The following is a 20,031-nucleotide window of genomic DNA, read 5'->3' on the forward strand; positions in this document are numbered from 1 at the left end:
AGATCTATAAGAATATCCCCTGTCAAAAACATCCACTGCTTTTTATGATATAAAACAAAATCACTTCATATTGCTTCTGGATTCTGAATATATTTACATTTATTTATTTATCTTTTAAAAGGTGACAAACATTAATCTCATCATGGCTGCGGGTGTTTCTGTTGAAAACACCCTAAAACCGTTCTAGGAAGATGTCGACCACTGAAGTGGGAAATAACAATGAGTGTGAATCTGAGAAGAAAAAAACTGACCACAATTGCATCACGGCCCCAAAAAATAAATGTGTGAACTTTAGTCACTTCCGTTTATTTTCCACTCTGCTCTTAGCTTGATCTGTATCTCTCATCATGACTATTTTAACACATTTCGGCACATCTCTGTTGAACCCTGATCCACAGATGTTTGGCCTGATCAAGTTTCTCCACAGTCTTTTTATCAGCTGTTCCTGAATCAGTTGTGTCTTTGGGTTGAGATCTGTGCACACAAACCACACTGAACTAAACCACAGGCATCAGCTTCATCAGCCAACCGACTCGACACAGCTTTACAGTAAAACAGAGTTCAATACAGCATTTCAAATGATCAAAAAATGTCAAAGAGCTGCAGATACTTCTGCTTTTCTGCATGTGAACGTGTGTGAGAGAGATGAAGTGTGAAAACTGACCAGTGCAGTGGAAACTGTGTTTTTAATGCTGAACTATGACATTCAGATCTGATTAATATATCAAAGTCATATTATGTTGATAAATAACATTTTAAAGAATGAAGAAGCTGTGTTTATTGTGATCCTGGATGTCACTGTGAATGATTTAGACTAAAGGTCAAAAGGTCAAAGATCTCACAGAGAGCTGATCATCATGGGACATTTCATATTTATCAGCAGTTTATGACCAATATACATGAAACAGAATATTTGTTAAACTTCAGATTCAGTCATTTGAACTCAGTTTAATGGTGTACAGTGTGAATGAATTTTAATTAATCAACTTTAATTAATCAACTAACATTTGTTTTTCTTGCAGGAACAACATTCATATGCTTTGAATGTTTCCAAACTCTTTGGGGAAAAACTTGTGACTTTGAGTATGTGTCTATGGGTAAAAATAACAGTTTTGGGAAGTTAAACTAGACAGTCTGTTAGAACAAATGAAGTCATCATTAAAACCTTGTGATAAGTAATCACAAGATCAGAGTTTGCTTTACCTAGTAACAGAGGGGTTTGCATATGAAGAACCAATCAAATAGTGGGGAAATTATGTAATGCAGCCTGACATTTATGCCATACCTCTATACTATAAAAACTGTTGTATATGTGTTTTTCGGTGGGATTCTTAATGGAATTTGTCTGAGATCCTCCGGCCTTGCTTCTTGGGAGAGATTCCCTGAGAACTGCTCAGGAAGATCTCCCGGCCGTGATTAAAGCATTTAAAGGACAATTGCAGATCTGTTTGTCGATTTATTCCTGCGCAGGAAGCTAGTTTAGGGAAGCAAATTAGTTAGAAACTCGGCCAGTTGTCGACTGAAGACGCAAGAGCCAGAGAGTTAAGGTATTGGTGTCGAGAGCAGACGCCATGAGAGAGTTTAAGGTATTGGTGTCGAGTGGAGACGCCAGAGATATTAAGATCAGTAGGGTGTCGAGTGCAGACGCCCCAGATAGTTAGGTTTAGGGAAAGAAATCCATGACAACAGACAGTACGTCTCTCCTAAAGACCCTGCTGGAGCGCTTACTAGTGGCTGAACATGGAAAACAACATGTTATTTTTATGTTTATTTTAATGTTATTTTAGTGTTAAAGGCCTTAAAAACTGATATGTGGAAACCTCTGTTTTTTTTTGTTTTTGTGTGTGTGGTTTTTTTTTGGAAGTGTATTTTCATTTTCAATATGTTCCTATGTTATGTGATCAAGGCCTAATCCTGTTTCTGATATTGATTCAGATTCAATCTGATCATCATCACTAGAAGCTCCTGTGAAAACTGTCTGTATATTATTCAGTGATCTTCAGTGTGTTTGATCAGGAAATATCAACAGACTTTATTTTCCTCACTGAACTCTGATTGAATGTCTTTAATGTTTATCATAGTGAAGGTGATTGAAATCTTCTTTGTTTCCAGAGATTCATGAAATGTTCTCCTCACCGTGACAATGTGCTTTTAAAATACAAGGACATTCATAACACTTTAAAAAAAAAAAAAAGAATTTTAATAGTATATCAAAAGTGGCTCACATGTGTAGGCCTATTGTTTTCTCTTCTGGTTAGTATTGAACGGCCTGTTCGCCCCTGCTGGTAGATGTTGTAACTACACTTATAGGAACTAAAAAGCGTCTTCCTTCTTTGAAGGCCATTCACATATATGAGTAGTAGTCTGATGAAATAAAAGTATTTTCTAGCAACATATAAAACTGTAATATTTCAATAGGCCTGTATTATATTTCAAGATACTATTAGAACAGCAGCTACACAATTAAAAATGATTGAAGATGGTTAAGTTGCACATAGGCCTACAGCAATCATTTTAATGCACTCTTATAACACAGATATTTAAAAGGACAGGATGGATTTCTTCAAGTCACAGGTGAGTGAAATTACTTTAACAGTATCTTGCTGTGGACAAAAACACACACAAAACATAAAGCTAAACCCAGCCTAAGACAGTTGGCAGGTCTTGGTTTGTTTCTAGTCTGACTAAGCTGGTGTTCAGCTGGTTGCAAAAATATAAATAATAATTGTTCAAAACCTCTCTAAAACCAGTCTGCAAAACCAGTTATGACCAGGATGCCTCATCTGATCTTCTCCACACTCCAGCAGTCGTGTTCAACTCCATCAATTACACTGGGGTCAGTGAGTGTTTGTTGTTCAATGAGATTCTGACAGCCACAAGATGGCGCCACAACAGTGTCTGTATTAGGAGAAACATCTGAACTGTTTATCTTTACTACTGACAACATAATAGCGAATAGCAGACAAAATCCTTACATTACTGTAATTGTGCTTGGAGACGGGTCTGTGTTCCAGTGAGTCATTTTAAATGAATATGGAAAATATGTATATAAAGGGGTCTGGTAAAAGGTAAGGTAGGCAATTTTGGAGAGGCTAGCAATAGCTAGCTAGCTTTGAAAGCATATCTTCTAAAAGACCAATATCATTATTGTGTTTATTGTGTTTGATTTTTGGTAATATTTACATTGCATGCATGGCCTCAAAAATTAAAAACTGAGAAAAAATTGCACAAAAACATGATAAAATACTTGTGTTGGCATCAGTGAATTTATTTTTATTTATTTTTTTTGAAACACCACCTACACAATCAATGCAAAGAATAGACTCATCTTACTTTTAAGGTAAAAAAAGGGCATGACCATTTTAAACATGAATGTGCGAGTCTTTCAGTGTCAGACCAGTTATTATTTATCTGTGCAAAAACAGTTCATTGTGCTGCTGGTAGGTCAGGATGTTAAACCTGTGACCTTTGACCCCTCACATGCAACATCATATTACACTGTTCTGACTAGAGCTTTACATGTTAGCAAGAGGAGTCAAAATGTTTTGGTCTGTTTTCCAAGAGGAAGCTTTTCCTAGTATCTTTTCTTAAAGGTGGAACTTTAAATTAAATGTAAGTCAGAAGTTTGGAAACATTACTATTTTTAATGTTTTTGAAATAAGTTTCTTCTGCTCATCAAGCCTGCATTTATTTGATCAAAAATACAGAACAAAAATGTAATATTGTGATATATTATTACAATTTAGAATAATTTCAATTATTTATACTTTAAATTATCATTTATTTCTGTGATGCAAAGCTGAATTTTCAGGATCATTACTCCAGTCTATCACATGATCTTTTAGAAATCATTCTAATATGATGATTCATTATCAAAGTTGGAAACAGTTCTGCTGCTTAATATTTTTTCATAACCTGTGATACTTTTTTAGGATACTTTGATGAATAAAAAAAAAGAAAAAAAAAAAAGAAAAAAAGAAGCAAATGTTTTAAAATTTGAAGTCTTTTGTAACACCAATATACACTAGCCTACTGGTCAGTAATTTGGGGTCAGTAATTTTTTTCTTTCTTTTTTTGAAATAAATCAATACTTTTATTCAGCAAGGATGTGTTAAATTGATCAAAAGTGATAGTAAAGAAGATTTAAATTATTAGAAAATATTTTTTTTTATTTTGAATAAATGCAGTTCTTTTTAACCTTTTATTCATCAAATATATTAGGCAGCAGAACTGTTAACACTCATAATAAATCAGAATATTAGAATGATTTCTAAAGTATCATGTGATAGACTGGATGTCACATGTGACACTGAAGACTGGAGTAATGATGCTGAAAATTCAGCTTTGCATCACAGAAATAAATGATCATTTAAAGTATAATTAATTGAAAACCAATTATTTTAAATTGTAATAATATATCACAATATTACATTTTTTTCTGTATTTTTGATCAAATAAATGAGCAGAAGAAACTTCTTTCAAAAACATTAAAAATAGTAATGTTTCCAAACTTTTGGCCTGTAGTATATATATATATATATATATATATATATATATATATATATATATATATATATATATATATATATATATATATATATATAACTAAACCGCTGTATCAGCATTGCACACTAGAGGGCAGACATGATTCATGACAGATGACAGAAAGATCACATCCTCCTGAGACCCAGAAAAATTAAGTTTTTTTAATTTAGTTTTTTTCCATGTCTTAGAGACATGGAAAAAGGGATAGTAAAGGGATAGTTCACTTTGAAATAAAATGTTGGTATGTTTTAGCTTACCTCAAGGGTAACTAGACAATTCCCCATCGTAAGTACACATTGATGGCCTAAGACACGAAACGAGCAGTTTGTGTGAGAAAACGAACAGTATTTATATCGTTTTTACCTTTTGTAGACAGCCACGTCCGAGTAATCTGAAGGCGCGGGCGCTTCCTATTGTGTGACGTGTGCGCAGACTGGTGCATAGAAATTTACACTAGATCAAAGAAGAGTATAGAAGTAGCCTACTATACTCTTTGACTATGCTGCGTTCCAGTCCACTTTTAGACACGCACTTGCGAACTTCCCTAAGCACTTCCCCTTGGGGGAATCCCTGCCACCATTTTGAAGTGCGTTCCACTTCGTGAAGTGGACGAGGGAAGTTTATATGGACAGACCCTCGCTCCCTCGATTTTGACCGAGGGAGCGAGTCTGCTTCAAATGTACACTTCAGGCACCTATATGTCCCACAATGCAGTATGATTGTGACGTCAACACATATCTCGTCTAATCACAACCACAACAGACAACTTTATGATATAGGCCTATTAGTTATATATATTTTTTTATTTAAAACAACCCAAACACGCCTATACTTTTGGATGCTGCATTAAACAAATTCTTAAAGGGAAAAAAATGTAAATAATAAATAAACTCAATGGCTGATTCCAAGTGATCAAGGGCTTAGGCATAGACGGGCTTTTCACTCCTCCTCTCACTGCAGCCGCCTACTCTCGGCTACATTTCAGGCGAGGCAAGGCGCATCTCAAACAAGCCTAATGAGAAAGGTGAGTAACTTTGAACCGGTGAATCTTAAAGTGCTGAAACTGTTTTATCACATTGAACATGACAGAACAAACTCCATCAGACTCTCACAATGAAACACTGTAAGATTAATTTGACCTTATAAAGATTGAATCAAATGTTGCCAAGTACTTTAAATTTATTTCACAATTATAATAACAAAACAGGACTGTATTTATTGTCACATTCAGTCTGATTAAACCCTCTCAGACTTTCACTTTACCCACTGTCAGCTGAATGCAGAAAGCTTTTAATGTCACAGAATGAGCCGTCTGACCGCTTACAGGAACAGAAATCTTCTCGCTCTGACTGTGTGCGATTCAGATTCATTCGCCATATTAGAGAAGCAAAAGCTTAAAAATGAGACGATCAGTCAGTTTTTAAATGAGTCTGAAAAAGCAGCAAACCCTGTAGGCTTGTAGTTTTGACACTGATTATTATATTGTGATTTCAAACAGAATTATAGCAAGTTGAGAAAGACTATTAACTTCATATGAACTGATGAGTCAGATTCCGGAATCCATTGCAGCTTCAATGTAAATATATATATATATATATTCTTTTGAGTGATTTATAATCAAGTTAGTAATCAACAGTCAGTATTTTTTCCTTCTACATATTAAATGATTTGAATGACTTCTTAAAGCATTTATTTTACTCTTGGTGAATAGTGATGAACGTTTTCTGCACCTCTCATTGAGAGTGTTGAGGCAAAAACAAGTAACTAACAAAATAGCATCAGGCATAAGAGACATCAGGATTCAAATTGTCCTTAAAAGATATTTATTCTTGCAAGAATGTTCCCAGTCCATCCACAGTCCAGCTGCAGGCGGAGTGAGACCCAGAGCAGAGGTTGGCCAGCATTTTTATAGTGTTATCTCTTGTCACCCTTCACAGCACAAGGAACAAAAGGGACCCCCCTTGACCCCTCTTGACCCCTCCCCAGCACGGGAATCTCCTTACCTCTGAAATCTCACACACACACACCCTGCAGCTGTATCAATATCATAGAAGAAACTCAAAATACAGCCAAAGAACGCATGGCATTCGTTTGTTAAATCGTTGAAAATAAAATACAAAGAAAAGATGAATTTTTCCACAACAAGAGAAAGAACATGTTATCTGGATGTTTTTAGAAACTGTTCTGTTTATAGTTCAAGCTCGACCAATTTCAACCATTGATGAAGCTGTGTGTGTGTGCCAGTATTATTTGTTACAGATCAGTAGCCTATTGGTGGACAACTGGCACTATTGGTGAGGTGAACACGAGATGAAAGGACAAGCTGGCGCCTAGATAAAGCAGTTCTGTGACCTCAGAGTGTCAGCCGTATCATTAATAAAGAGATGCTTCTGCCTATCAGTCCATTTGTGGAAATGAACTGTTTATCCATTTCTTAGCCAATCAGATTCATTCAACCTGACATGATGACGTAGTTAGTGACGTGTAAGAGTATAATCGATGTTGTTCTGAGACTGTACGCCAGAGCGGCCTACAAACTCCCTCTGCGATTGAAACTGCAAACTATATTCAGTAAAATTTTCTTCAATTTATTATAATTCTGACTCTTGTTTTTAATTGACTGCATTCATCATATCGGGTCCTTGAGTCGTTAACTGTAAATATAAGTTATTATTTGTATTATATTGTTGTCTATTCAGGCATGCAGTTTTTCGAGAAGAATGAAAGTTTATCTAGGCCTAAATGTGCTGTAAATGTGAGTCAAAATAAAACAAGTACAAGAAACATGATCTGATCTTATTTGTAGATGAATGGTTTGAGCTTATGAGTGTGTCTATTAATGAATGTGCTAAGTGTGTGTAATGATAAAGGGCTTCTTTTCCACTGCTCATATGAAACCAAAGGTGCAGTGTTTGAGCATGAGTGCAAAACGTTCAGCTTTTATATTTTGTTCTTTGTATTGAGCCAATAGGTCAATTGTTGACAGTACGATCTTTTATTGGTCAGTGAGAGTTCACAAAAACAAAACAAAAATAAACATTTTTTTAATCAACTCCATTGGATTTGCCCACTTGATCACTGTTGATTTGAATATGCATTAATGTTGTAGTTAAGACCAGGGGTGTGTTTCCCGAAAGCATCGTTGGCCAACTATGGTCGCAAGTTCCGTCGTTACCAATAGAGTTCAATGGACATTGCGATGAACTTGCGACCATAGTTGGCCAACGATGCTTTCGGGAAACGCACCCCTGGTCAAGACCAAGACCAGTGTGTTGAAATCAAGACAAGACCAAGACTTTTGAGGGGTTGAGATCATAGAGATCAAGACAAGACCATGGCAGGGCGAGACAGAGTCAAGAACAGACCAGCGCTCCTTAAATTCTTCTAAAAGATCCACATTTACTGCCTGAGAAATGTCTTATAATTAATCAATAGATAAAAACACCTCCAGCTGTGTGCTGAACAATCCCATCAGCAACTAGACCACACATCTGGACATCAACACACTCTGTCACACACATACAGCGGGTGATAGTAGTGATATGAGGAAATAATTTTAATTTAGGGGTGGACAATCCCTTTAAAGAGTTTAAGAGCTTTAATCCCATTTTATAGCCTACACAGACTTTTGTAATATAAAGTAGCCTAATACACAAACTGCCTTCAAAATAAGGCCCTAAAACTCCACTGTATGCGTTATAGAAATAAACTATTACATAGCGTTGATATGGTTATTAATAAGTGTTTAGCCACAAATTACAAAAGCAAGGAGGCCTTGAATACAAGTGTATAAATTTGGGTTTTTTACTAGAAGCATTTTTTTTTACTCTTCTACTGCCATCTGGTGCTCAAAAAGATGAAGTGCATCTATAAAGCATTTTCCATGGCTAGATTCGACTTTTCTTGAACTGTTATTCGGTTTTTAATGACATGCCAAATTTGAACACAAAACCATTATACTCTTTACCAAGTTCAGCTAATTGAACAACATCTGAAACTAAAGTCCCTTATCATATTTGTTTGCGATTATGATTAACTATATATATATATTATGGTTATAACTAAGTTCAGATTTAATGTACTCTGAAGATTTTAGTTTATATGGTATGAAGCAACACACATCTCACACAATTGTACCTTTTTATTATTTATTAATATTGTAAATATAGGTACATTGTTTTTATGCTGCATGCTAAAACGGCTGTTAGGAAGCAAAATAAGTGTTTTTCTGCTAGAGGACAGAAATGTAATAAGATCAGAGGCATATCTATATTTAACATGAACATGTATTCCTCAAGCAGATGCTTTTGTCAACATTAATAAAACAACACAACAACACAATGTGGTTATAGTGAAACTAAGTATAGGATTGAACAAAGGCACTTTTTCAACCTTTTTTTGCTATAAGTGCAACAAGAGTAACTTTAAGTGCTTCATCATGAACACAAATAAATTCAGATCACATTTACAATTTGGCATTCACATCTGATTGGAAGATGAACAGATTCACTTCAGATCAGACCCTTATTTAAGCATAATTAATAAAGCAAAATAAGGCACACATTTACAATTTCAACGAAAATAATATAAAAAAAGAATGTCAATATAAGTTTTTTTTTTTTTTTTTACAATAAAAGGGTCACTTACAGTGAAGTTCAGTAACCCTGAATGGTCAAAGATGCACTAATGATTTTCTACACATGAAGAAAAGGTCATGTGATCTCTGATTTAAAGACACTGTGATCAATGCTGAACATCAACATTAATCTGGTTCTGCTGTTATTTACATAAAACATTCAGTGGTTATAGAAATACTGCTGTGGCAAAACATATTATAAAAAGCATATTACTTAAACTCACTGTCTACAATCACACAAAATCAAAGCTGTAAAAGTCAGACTAGTATTATGTTGATAGAGTAACAGGTATGAAGTGTAACATTATAAAAACAATATATGAAACATTTCCCTGTTCATCTAAAACCAAAGAAGCTTTTTACATGCAAGTTTAACTGATCAACAGACACGGCTTCATTTCTCACTTTAAGGCTCATATAAGCAGAAATATGTTTTTGTTGTTGCAGCTGGAGCTGAATTGTTGATGATGTCAGAGTGATTAACACTGGTGGGCGTGTCTTATCTCATCACAAGTAAACTCATCCCCTCCTCTTCATCCCCTACATCCCGATCCTCTTCATTCACCGGCGGCATCTCTACAGTCGCTGAATCATTCACTCTGTTTCCTGCGGAATCAGCTAGAAAATACACACACAATTACAGATATTAAAAAGAGAGATGTACTGAACACACACTACAAGATAATCAGACCGATTTGTGTCCAATTCTCCCCTTCCGAGTCAATCCTATGAAAATTCCTGATTATCTTGACAGATTATTTGACCAGGTTTTCCTGTGTTGTGAGGTGTATTAAGAGTGACTGAATCTGCTCTGAAGAACGTCGGGGTCGCATCGATCTCAAATCATATCCAACATGTTGAACATTTACAATCAGAAATCTGTTTTGTGGGACTGGGAGGAACCCCGAGGAGAAACACGCACGTCACAAAATACAAGCCACAAATAGTTCAATTAGATATAACCCTGCGTGATCAATAAATAAAAATGAAAAAATAAATAAAAATAAAATACAAATAAATTATGAAAGGATAGCCAGATTTGTCAACTTTGTCTTTTTAGCTGCAGAGACGACAATAAACGCTAAACTGGAGTGGCAGTCTTTAGCTAAACATGTTCACAGCATCCAGAAATCGAATTAGAACCGGCTGAAATGTTTTGAAATCACTTGTAGGCTATCCTACCTGACCCAAAGAAAAAAAATCTAGTCTTTCACTCTATCTGTGTCCATTTGAGTCTTTCCAAATTGTGCGCATGGATAAATATCCTACATTCTAAAACGCGTAACGTGAAAAACGCTGAACAGCTTAATGTCCCAAGAAGATGAGATCAAATTCTGCACACACCTTATTAATAAAGCACAGTATAAAGTCTACAGAAAAGCAGATGAGCTTTGTGTTTAATTACACATTAAGCATTTACCTCTTATTAAAAACGTTCATATTCTGCGCTCATCTGCGTTTCTGTAGGCTACATAATATGCATATTATGCTTAGTGTGCTCTTTACTAAGTTTGGTCTTGTAACATCACTGTGTTAATATACATTACGCCACATTAAAGTGCCCTTTAAGCGTTTTAAAAGTGTTTTAGAATGTCCCGAGGAAAACCAACTTGTTAACGTTGGCCGGCAGAAGTGCGATCATGGTTTTCCTGATGCTAAATCCAGGCTTGGAGAATATCCTTATTAAAAGCTTCTTTTTTCACATTTTTATTTACAGCATTATCATAATAGGCCGTATATTCACTTATTGGCAGAAACCCAGTTGTTAGATGTGAAATCAGACACTGAGCACCCTCAAGCAAAATGGCATGATCCTCGTTTCATAACACTTCTGTGAAGATTCGACTGTGAGATTGGTAGTCCTCCTAACAATTCGACTATTCAGGGTCACCCCTAATCTTGTCTTGTCTGGATATTTGGTGTAAACTAGTGAACGCCCCCCAAGAACACCTGAACGCCACATCACACACATCAGATCATGATCTTAAGTTAAAGAGCTTCAGCACACAACAGAATCTCACATGTTTCCGGCTGATCCAGATTCACGTAATGACTTTCTGTTTAAACAACAATCACAGACTTATTAGACAATGAGCCTTTTTACATTCATTAGATATTGTGATAAAAAACAAGGTCATATATAATCACATCTCAGGTCAGCTGTCAATGAGCTGTTGCTCGTTCAATTAAAAACATGCGTGAACCAATGATCACTGACATCAAGCCTGGCAAGATGCGTCTTGTAGTGCCATGCTCTTTCTTTTTATATTTTTTTAAGAAACTGAAGTTATGATCTAAATAAAAGCTGAAGGAAGTACTTGTGGACGCAGGTCAGCAACAAAACGTGTAAATGTTGTTGATGAAACGATTACCGGTTTCACAATAAACCACGATAAAATGTCCTGGCGGTTTGTATTATTGTTTTAAATGTAATTATCATTAAAACCGTGTTTGATATCGTGATAATGAAAAACTGGCGGTAAATCCTGTCCAGTCAGCATCAGTCTGACGCAGGCACTGCATGCAATGTTGTTTTTTTGTATGAGAACACATGGCAGGAGGCAGTGACAGCGCTCGGGAGATTTTTCAGCCTTAAGAGGATCAAATCTGAGGTGTGATCATATTTTAGCTAATACAAAAGTATTGGGGGAAACTTATTAGAGGATGGTCACCCTGTCTAAAGAACATGCAGTCAAATCATCTTCGTGACCACCACTCTCTTAGATATCAAATCCAAGGTAAATTAACTTTTACCTCAATAACAAAAATAAGTTTAATAATTGGACACAAAATATTGTTTTGAGTAGAAATATTTAATTATCTCACTTGTAGTTAACGCAATTGGACACAAATTATTGTTTTGAGTAGAAATATTTCATTATCTCACTTGTAGTTAACGCAAAGCAAAGTTCGAAGCAAGTGGCTTTGAGACAAGACAAACGAACATGTACACTGTAAAAAAAAATCCTAATTTTACAGAGAATAACTCTAATTTTTTTAGAGTATTTTTCTGTTATTTTAAATTATATTCAAAACTCTGTAAAATTACAAACAATATCTGTAAATTAATTAATTGACTGTTAATTAAAGGATTATATCATTAATTACAAATTACAGTGATTCTTATTTTTTTCACAGGACAATTACTGTATTATTTATACAGTATTTTTCTGTTATTTTAAATTATATTCAAAACTCTGTAAAATTACAAACAATATCTGTAAATTAATTAATTGACTGTTAATTTAAGGATTATATCATTAATGACAAATTACAGTAATTCTTATTTTTTTTCACAGGACAATTACTGTATTATTTATACAGTATTTTTCTGTTATTTTAAATTATATTCAAAACTCTGTAAAATTACAATAAAATTATGTAAATTAATTAATTGACTGTTAATTTAAGGATTATATCATTAATGACAAATTACTGTAATTCTTTTTTTTTTTCACAGGACAATTACTGTATTATTTAAAGTATTTTTCTGTTTTTTTTTTTAAATTACATACAAAGTTGTGTAAATTTACAATAAAATTATGTAATTAAATATGTAGCTCATTATATTAAAGGTTTATATCCATACTAACAATCTAACATATTTCCTTGTCATTTTAAAGTAAATGTTATTACATTTAAGTGTATTTTTACATTTTAACTCTGTAATTCTGGATACAAATTTAATGCAAGCAAACTGCACAATCATTGTTAAATTGAGCTTGCTGGTCAGACAGCAGGCCAACAGGGTTCATGATGGAACATGTGGTGGGTTTAGGTCCTCCTGGGAAGTTTGTATTCATGAGGTTTTATATATTTTTTTATGTTTTAAATAAATTTATGAAGCCATTACATATTATATTATAATGCTCATATTTTGTGCAGGCATTAGCTTACTTCATTGTAAATAGAAAAGCCTGACGTATTGTGGTATTCCTCAATGTTTCTCACTTCAAGATCAGGGTTAAAGAAAATTCTGAGCTTCCTACTCATATTTTCATCTTTGTGCGTTCAACTCGTAAATACGATCTTTATGACATGACTTGAATCCACCAATAGCTCTAGCTTATGGGACAGTCCATACAAACACTCTTTGCAAAATTACATTACTGACTGTCTCGGTGAGAAGTTCTTAGTCCTGTATCAACGCTAAACGGAGTATCCATGCTGTTAAATAAAAGTCTGTAGACAAGGGTTAGGGTTACTGTTAGGGTTAACCTTAACCCTTAATTTCTAACCCAGCCCCGGTTTCACATTACTGGTGTGCATCTTGAGACAAAACAATGGCACTGACATATTTTAAGATAAGTCAGTGCAAGTTGCTTTCAGGTAAAACAGCTCAAACGTGCATTTTAGTCTGGGACTACAGGCTTAAGCCTTGCTAGTGAAACCCGGGGTATATGCTGTAACTTGTATAGAATTATGCCAATGTTAGCAAAGTGTTGCGTTGGACAGAGGATTAACCCTAAACCAACAGGTTGTGTATGGTAACAGTGCCACACAAGGTGAAAAGCAAGACATTATTAGGCATAAGAGTGTTTCTAAAGGAAAGGAAGGTCAATAATTTGTTAAAGTGCAAAAGGGTCATTATGGCTCACATGGATGCAACTAATGTCAGCAGAGTATACCAATCCATTAGTTTTTCATATAGGTCTACATACAGAATTTTATATGAATACATATGCAGTGTTTGTTCTGTTTTATATATAATCTGTTTGCTCTGTTAAACTGCTGTTTAGCAGAGCAGTGGTAAATATATGTTGTTATATATAAGTTATTGTAAGTTTAATTTTTAATCATGCACTGCAATGAAAACACCATTTAACCAATTGAATAAATATAACAGCCAGCCTACAAATACAACTAAATAAATATCAAGTGTATATTTTTTCCTATTTTTTCTTTTAAAAAATGTCATCTTTTCTTGTAATTGCAATGTTACCACACTATTGGCTGTCTCTCCTAGTTGTTTTGAACATGATTGGTTATTCTGACTGTCATCCAGGAATCTGGCCAATGACAACTATGCGCGCCTTTTACTGGTCAAGTTTGAATTGAATATCCGTCTGTTGGAGCGAGTGGGTGTGTGTGCTGCTGCTCTGGCTCTTCAGTACTAGCCTATTCGGTTCTGTGGCTTTTATATTGTTTAAAACATGGATTTTTTACATCGGACTGCTACATTTTTATTTTGAGCGAGTTGCGGGATGTTAATGAAGAACAAACAAGGAATATGGACAACGCATTAACAACGTGTAACGGACATATTGCAATCTGCGGAAGGTAAATAACTTTTTATTTTATAAAAACAATTCTGCTACATCAAAATATAGTGTGTTAAATTGAGAATCTAAACGCGATTAGAGCAATATCGATATTAGTACATGTTTCAATGTATTAGGCTAATGTTATGTGTTGCTAGCATGTGTAAATATTGTCAGCTAACTTTATAGTTTTTGAAAAGAAAAAAACTCAGCATAGGAGCTTTACAATGACTGAGAACATTGTCTCTTTAGACAGAGAGGAACTCGAACCACACTATTTGACTCTAGAAGAATATGCAAACTAGGCTTTTGAATCATGTTGATCGCGGGATATAGGCCTAACGTTACCGATCAGTCATCATAATAAGTATATGTATATTTTAAACATAAATAATTTTGGAGTTGGTGAGTAAAATTTTGCAAGCTTTCGCAAATGCCTCTGTTAGTAAGTAAATACAAATAACGTTAGCTAATATTGCTGTGTATGTGTGTGTTTCCCTCATGATCCAGGAATATTGGGAATAAATATGATACAGCCACATGATCTTCAGATGCGGTGAGTATTGTTATATTAAAATACACGTGAAATAGAGACAGAACATGTAATCTCTGCTCAAAGGCACACTGGTTCAAACCCTCCAGACAATATTTTACCTATCTTCTTGAGTTCACAGGCCTAGCTGACCCAAACATAAATGTCCTTTCAAAATGAAAGTATTTTCAAACCTGTATGACTTGGATGAGCTGTTCTTTTTAGGACATGTCCCAGGGTCCTTTGCTAAATTAACCATGGTTTTTATTATAGTAAAAGTTTAGAAACCATGTTTTTATGGTGGATTGATTACAATACTTTATTATTACCATTTGGTAGCAAAACTATGGTTGATGTTAGTAAGGGTTCCCCAGATTTATATAACACTTAAGGAACACATTAATAAATGGTCCTATGTCACCCAGATCAATAGTCTGTTAACACACAGGTAATAATTAACACACTTTTTAACTTTTTTTTTTATATATATATTTTAGTTCATGCATTGGAACAATGTTTACGGAGCAGAACAGGCACCAACAGAGAAACAAGCCCATCATTCAGTAGTAAGTATCCACTGCAGTATATAAAACAAAAAAAGTTATCTCTTTTTTTCTCCCTCGTGCCATCCCAGATGTATATCTGACTTTCTTTCCACAGAGATTTTTTGAAAAATTATCCATTATTGTAAGCCAATATAATGCAAGTGCATGCTCCAGAAACTACATGCAGCCTACAAACAGCTGCTGTGTTGTTCACACAGGAAGTTTTCTGCACTTATCATGTGAGCTTTACAATGCTCTTGGATTATTGTCAGGATGTGTGTTTGGACTTTTTCGACCTTCAGCATTTTGTTGTCTATTCACTTGCATTATTCGACACGCGAACACGAGACTTTTTCTAAAAGTCTAGTTTATTTTTTCTAAAATTTGTGTTCATCTGAAGAAAGAAAATCATACAGTATACCTTTCGGACGGCATAAGGGACCGTAAATTAAAAGGTATATGATTTTCTTTCTTCAGATGAACACAAATTTTAGAAAAAATAAACTAGAAAAAGTCTCGTGTTCGCGTGTCGAATAATGCAAGTGAATAGACAACAAAATGCTGAAGGTCGAAAAAGTCCAAACACACATCCTGACAATAATCCAAGAGCATTGTAAAGCTCATATGATAAGTGCAGAAAACTTCCTGTGTGAACAACACAGCAGCTGTTTGTAGGCTGCATGTAGTTTCTGGAGCATGCACTTGCATTATATTGGCTTACAATAATGGATAATTTTTCAAAAAATCTCTGTGGAAAGAAAGTCAGATATACATCTGGGATGGCACGAGGGAGAAAAAAAGAGAGAACTTTTTTTGTTTTATATACTGCAGTGGATTGTTTCTCTGTTGGTGCCTGTGTAAGTGGAGGGCCAGTGTCCTGCAGAGTGTAGCTCCAAACTGTTTCTGGTTATCCTGAGGATCTTGATTAGCTGGTTCAGGTCAGTTTAATTAGGGTTTGAGCTAAAATCTGCATGACAGTGGGCAAATTCCAATCAAAAGTAAGCATTCATATGCCCTGGGGTTTTTAATATTATGCTTAGTAAGGGGCCGTTTACACGACTCAGTTTCCAACTAAAATCATCTCGGTCTAAACTACTGAAATGTGAATCTGTGAAAACGGTAAAGGCATGCATTATGTGTTTAGTCTATAGGTATGCGTGTGTGAATGCGAATGTGCACAGGCGTGTAGTCTTTCTTTACAGAGTCAGTGACATCAAACAAGAAAATTCTCTCAAATAATTTACTCACCCTCATGTTGTTCCAAACCTTTATGCATTTTTTGGTTGCCAACATTCTTCAAAAATATCTCATTTTAATGCATGGTTTGAAAAGACATGATGGTGAGTAAATGATGACAGAATTTTAATTTTTTGGGTGAACTATCTCAAGTACTTTAATAATCTCACACAATGAGAATATACCTTCTTTTTTTTTTAACACATATAATATATTTAATTCCCTGGAGGATGAGAGAAAGACCCTCATTACCCATATCACAGCAGGCTGAAAACACCTCCAGTTAATACAAATATTGTTGGTTTTATTTTATAATACAAATTGGCATTTTAGGCGTTTACCTTACAGTGATACCTCTGGAAAAGATTGTCCATTGTTGTGAATCTACATGTTCCTTCTTTTGGTGATGCACATTTTTCAATCGGACATAAGTTTTAGATACCAGACAAATCAGAAGACAAACAGACAATTTAAATAAAAATGTATTAAGCTTGTTTAAAGGAAACAAAAATAATTGAAATCATTTTGAGAGAATCATAGTGTGTCCTTTTTTTTTCTTCCCAGATGCACCAAGCTGATTACTGGCCGTTTGCTGGATTGCTGTTCATTTGCTGTATCTGTCACTTCTGGTACACTTTTGTTGTATGTTTTGATTTAACTTATTAATAAACTTGTATAGTAAGGAATAAGGATTCTGAATGTAAAGAGCATATAATATTTAATATCAGAACTATGTGACCCCAGGGGTCTGAATAATTTAATTTTATTTAGATTACAAGTTTACATTGTTTAAATACTATTCAATTATATGTAAACACAAGTGCTGCAAATTAAAGTTTGAGATGATTTTAATCAGTTTTATAGTTTTTTTACAGACTTATTTTGTCTTCTAAAATAAAACTGTTTTCTTACATTCTTGAGCACGTCTTGACAATTTATTGAATGTGTTGCGATCGTTATAATTTAGGAAAGATCTGTTAAATAACAGTGTTTCTCAGTAGAACTTTTAGTGCCGTCACTTTATTAAAGGAGTTTGATTGTAATAATTTAGGAAAGATCTGTTAAATAACAGTGTTTCTCAGTAGAACTTTTAGTGCCGTCACTTTATTAAAGGTGTTTGATTGTAATAATTTAGGAAAGATCTGTTAAATAACAGTGTTTCTCAGTAGAACTTTTAGTGCCATAACGTTATTGAAGGTGTTTGATTGTAATAATTTAGGAAATACCTGTAAAATAACAGTGTTTCTCAGTAGAACTTTTAGTGCCATAACTTTATTAAAGGTGTTTGGTCATTATAATCTTGGAAAAATCCATAAAATAAAAGTTTTACACTGTAAAAAAATAATCGTAAAAAAACGGTCAAATGACTGGCAGCTACGGCTGCCAAACAAAAACCGTAAAATTAAGGTAAAATATCTTCATTCAAACAAGGAAAAAACCTGTAAAATAACAGTGTTTTTTTGTAAAACTTTTAATGAAAAATTCTGTAAAATTATAGTTTTTGCACTTTATTGGAATTAAGATATTTTACTTTAATTTTACGGTTTTTGTTTGGCAGCCGTAGCTGCCAGTCATTTGACCGTTTTTTTACGATTATTTTTTTTACAGTGTACAAACTAAATTATTAAAGGTGACATTTAAGGGATAATGTTTATTCATTGTATACTTACACACAGATTTTTTATTAATTTTTTTTTACCAGAGAAATAATTACGGGGACATGAAATATATAGAACTGAGATGTTTTAAAATCCATTTATAAATCCATTTTTTACAGTTTAACCCTCTGCTTTGACTTTGTATTGTGTGAAGCTGCCTCTTTGTCATTTCTTGCTTCTAACAAAAGACAGAACAATGTCTAAAAACTTGTCCCATTATTTTAGTAATCAAGTGCATCCCTGTATTTTGATCTTTGTGAGGTAGGTTAAATTACGCTGTTTCCTGGTGGTTCCATCAAATAGTTGTAGATTATTCAGTTGGATCATTTCTCCAACAAAAGGAAGGTAAGGAAAAGGGGCACATATATAGACCAATAAAATATAGTTTCTCAATATATCTCCTCCTCTCTGGTTCACATAGGGTGGTGAAAATCCTTTGACATAGTTAAAAATAATATCCTGTCGCCGATTACGTTCCCCTCCAGTGGGCGCAATAGTTCTCAGAGTAATATGACACGTTACGCTCTGTCTCAAGTGCCTATATCCACTTTTGTTTCCTTAAACGCTCGTTTTTGGGGTCGAAAACTTATAAAAACTTAGTTCTGTTTTTTTTTTAGCTTGTTTGCTGTACATCCTGTCACATAGCAGCTTTTAGACATTGTTCTGTCTTTTGTTAGATTTATCTGAAATCTAAAGCTTTTGTAACATTAAACACTACCGTTCAAAAGTTTGGGGTCAGTAAGAATTTTTATTTTATTTTGGGGGGAAAGAAATAAAATAAATCAATACTTTTATTCATCAAGGATGAGTTAAACTGATCAAAAGTTACAGTAAAGACATTTATAATGTTAGAAAATATTCTATTTTAAATAAATGCATCTATTCATCAAAGAATTTTGAAAAGAATTTGTACACAACTGTTTTCAACATTGATAATAATAATGAATATTTATTGAGCATCAAATCATATTAGAATGATTTCTGAAGGATCATGTGACACTGAAGACTGGAGAAATGATGCTGAAAATTCAGCTTTGATCACAGGAATAAATTACACTTTAAAATATATTTTAATTAGGGCTGTCAAAAGATTAATCGCGATTATACTGTGTACTGTGTATAATTATTTTGTATATATAAATACACACACATGCATGTATATATTTAAGAAATATTTGCATACATATACTGTATATATTTATATATAATTTATATTATATATAAATATAATTTTTTTTATATATAAATTACACATTTTTCTTAAATATATACAAGCATGTGTGTGTATTTATATATACAAATTTAATTATACACAGTACACACACATATATTATTTAAACACAAACTTTATTTTGGATGCGATTAATCGCGATTAATCTTTTGACAGCCCTAATTAAAATAGAAAACATTTTAAATTGTCATAATATTTCACAATATTACTGTTTTTTTTTTATCAAATAAATGCAGCCTTGGTGAGCAGAAGATACTTTAAAACATAAAAAAAAAAAACTTACTGACCCCAAACTTTTGAACGGCAGTGTACTAAATATATGTTAACTTAAGAGGATGTATACGTATACATGTCCTTCTGTCAATTATGTAATTTATTTCTATGTTC

General features: G+C 33.9%; 3 protein-coding genes across 3 annotated transcripts in view; 1 reads left to right on the forward strand and 2 right to left on the reverse strand.

Annotated features, from left to right (window-relative positions):
• Positions 1 to 20,031, reverse strand: part of LOC311295608 (uncharacterized protein) — a gene marked incomplete at its 3' end in the record, with an annotated part of 334,919 nt that overhangs the window by 120,182 nt on the left and 194,706 nt on the right. The gene's annotated exons all lie outside the window — the stretch shown is intronic.
• The window catches only part of LOC311295867 (elastase-1-like), a 304,045-nt gene that overhangs the window by 98,358 nt on the left and 185,656 nt on the right, over positions 1 to 20,031 (forward strand). The gene's annotated exons all lie outside the window — the stretch shown is intronic.
• LOC311295848 (uncharacterized protein) overlaps positions 7,527 to 20,031 on the reverse strand; it is a 49,539-nt gene continuing 37,034 nt past the window's right edge. The window contains exons 15-17 of the mRNA XM_084417377.1: positions 8,168 to 9,799; positions 8,051 to 8,123; positions 7,527 to 7,695 (exon numbers count right to left, since the gene is read on the reverse strand). Of these exons, the coding sequence (XP_084273503.1) occupies positions 9,681 to 9,799 (119 nt within the window). The 3' untranslated portion in view covers positions 7,527 to 7,695; positions 8,051 to 8,123; positions 8,168 to 9,680. The remainder of the gene's footprint in view (positions 7,696 to 8,050; positions 8,124 to 8,167; positions 9,800 to 20,031) is intronic.

The sequence above is a fragment of the Rutilus rutilus genome (assembly GCF_951802725.1).
Source record: "Rutilus rutilus genome assembly, chromosome: 8".
Lineage (NCBI taxonomy): Eukaryota > Metazoa > Chordata > Actinopteri > Cypriniformes > Leuciscidae > Rutilus > Rutilus rutilus.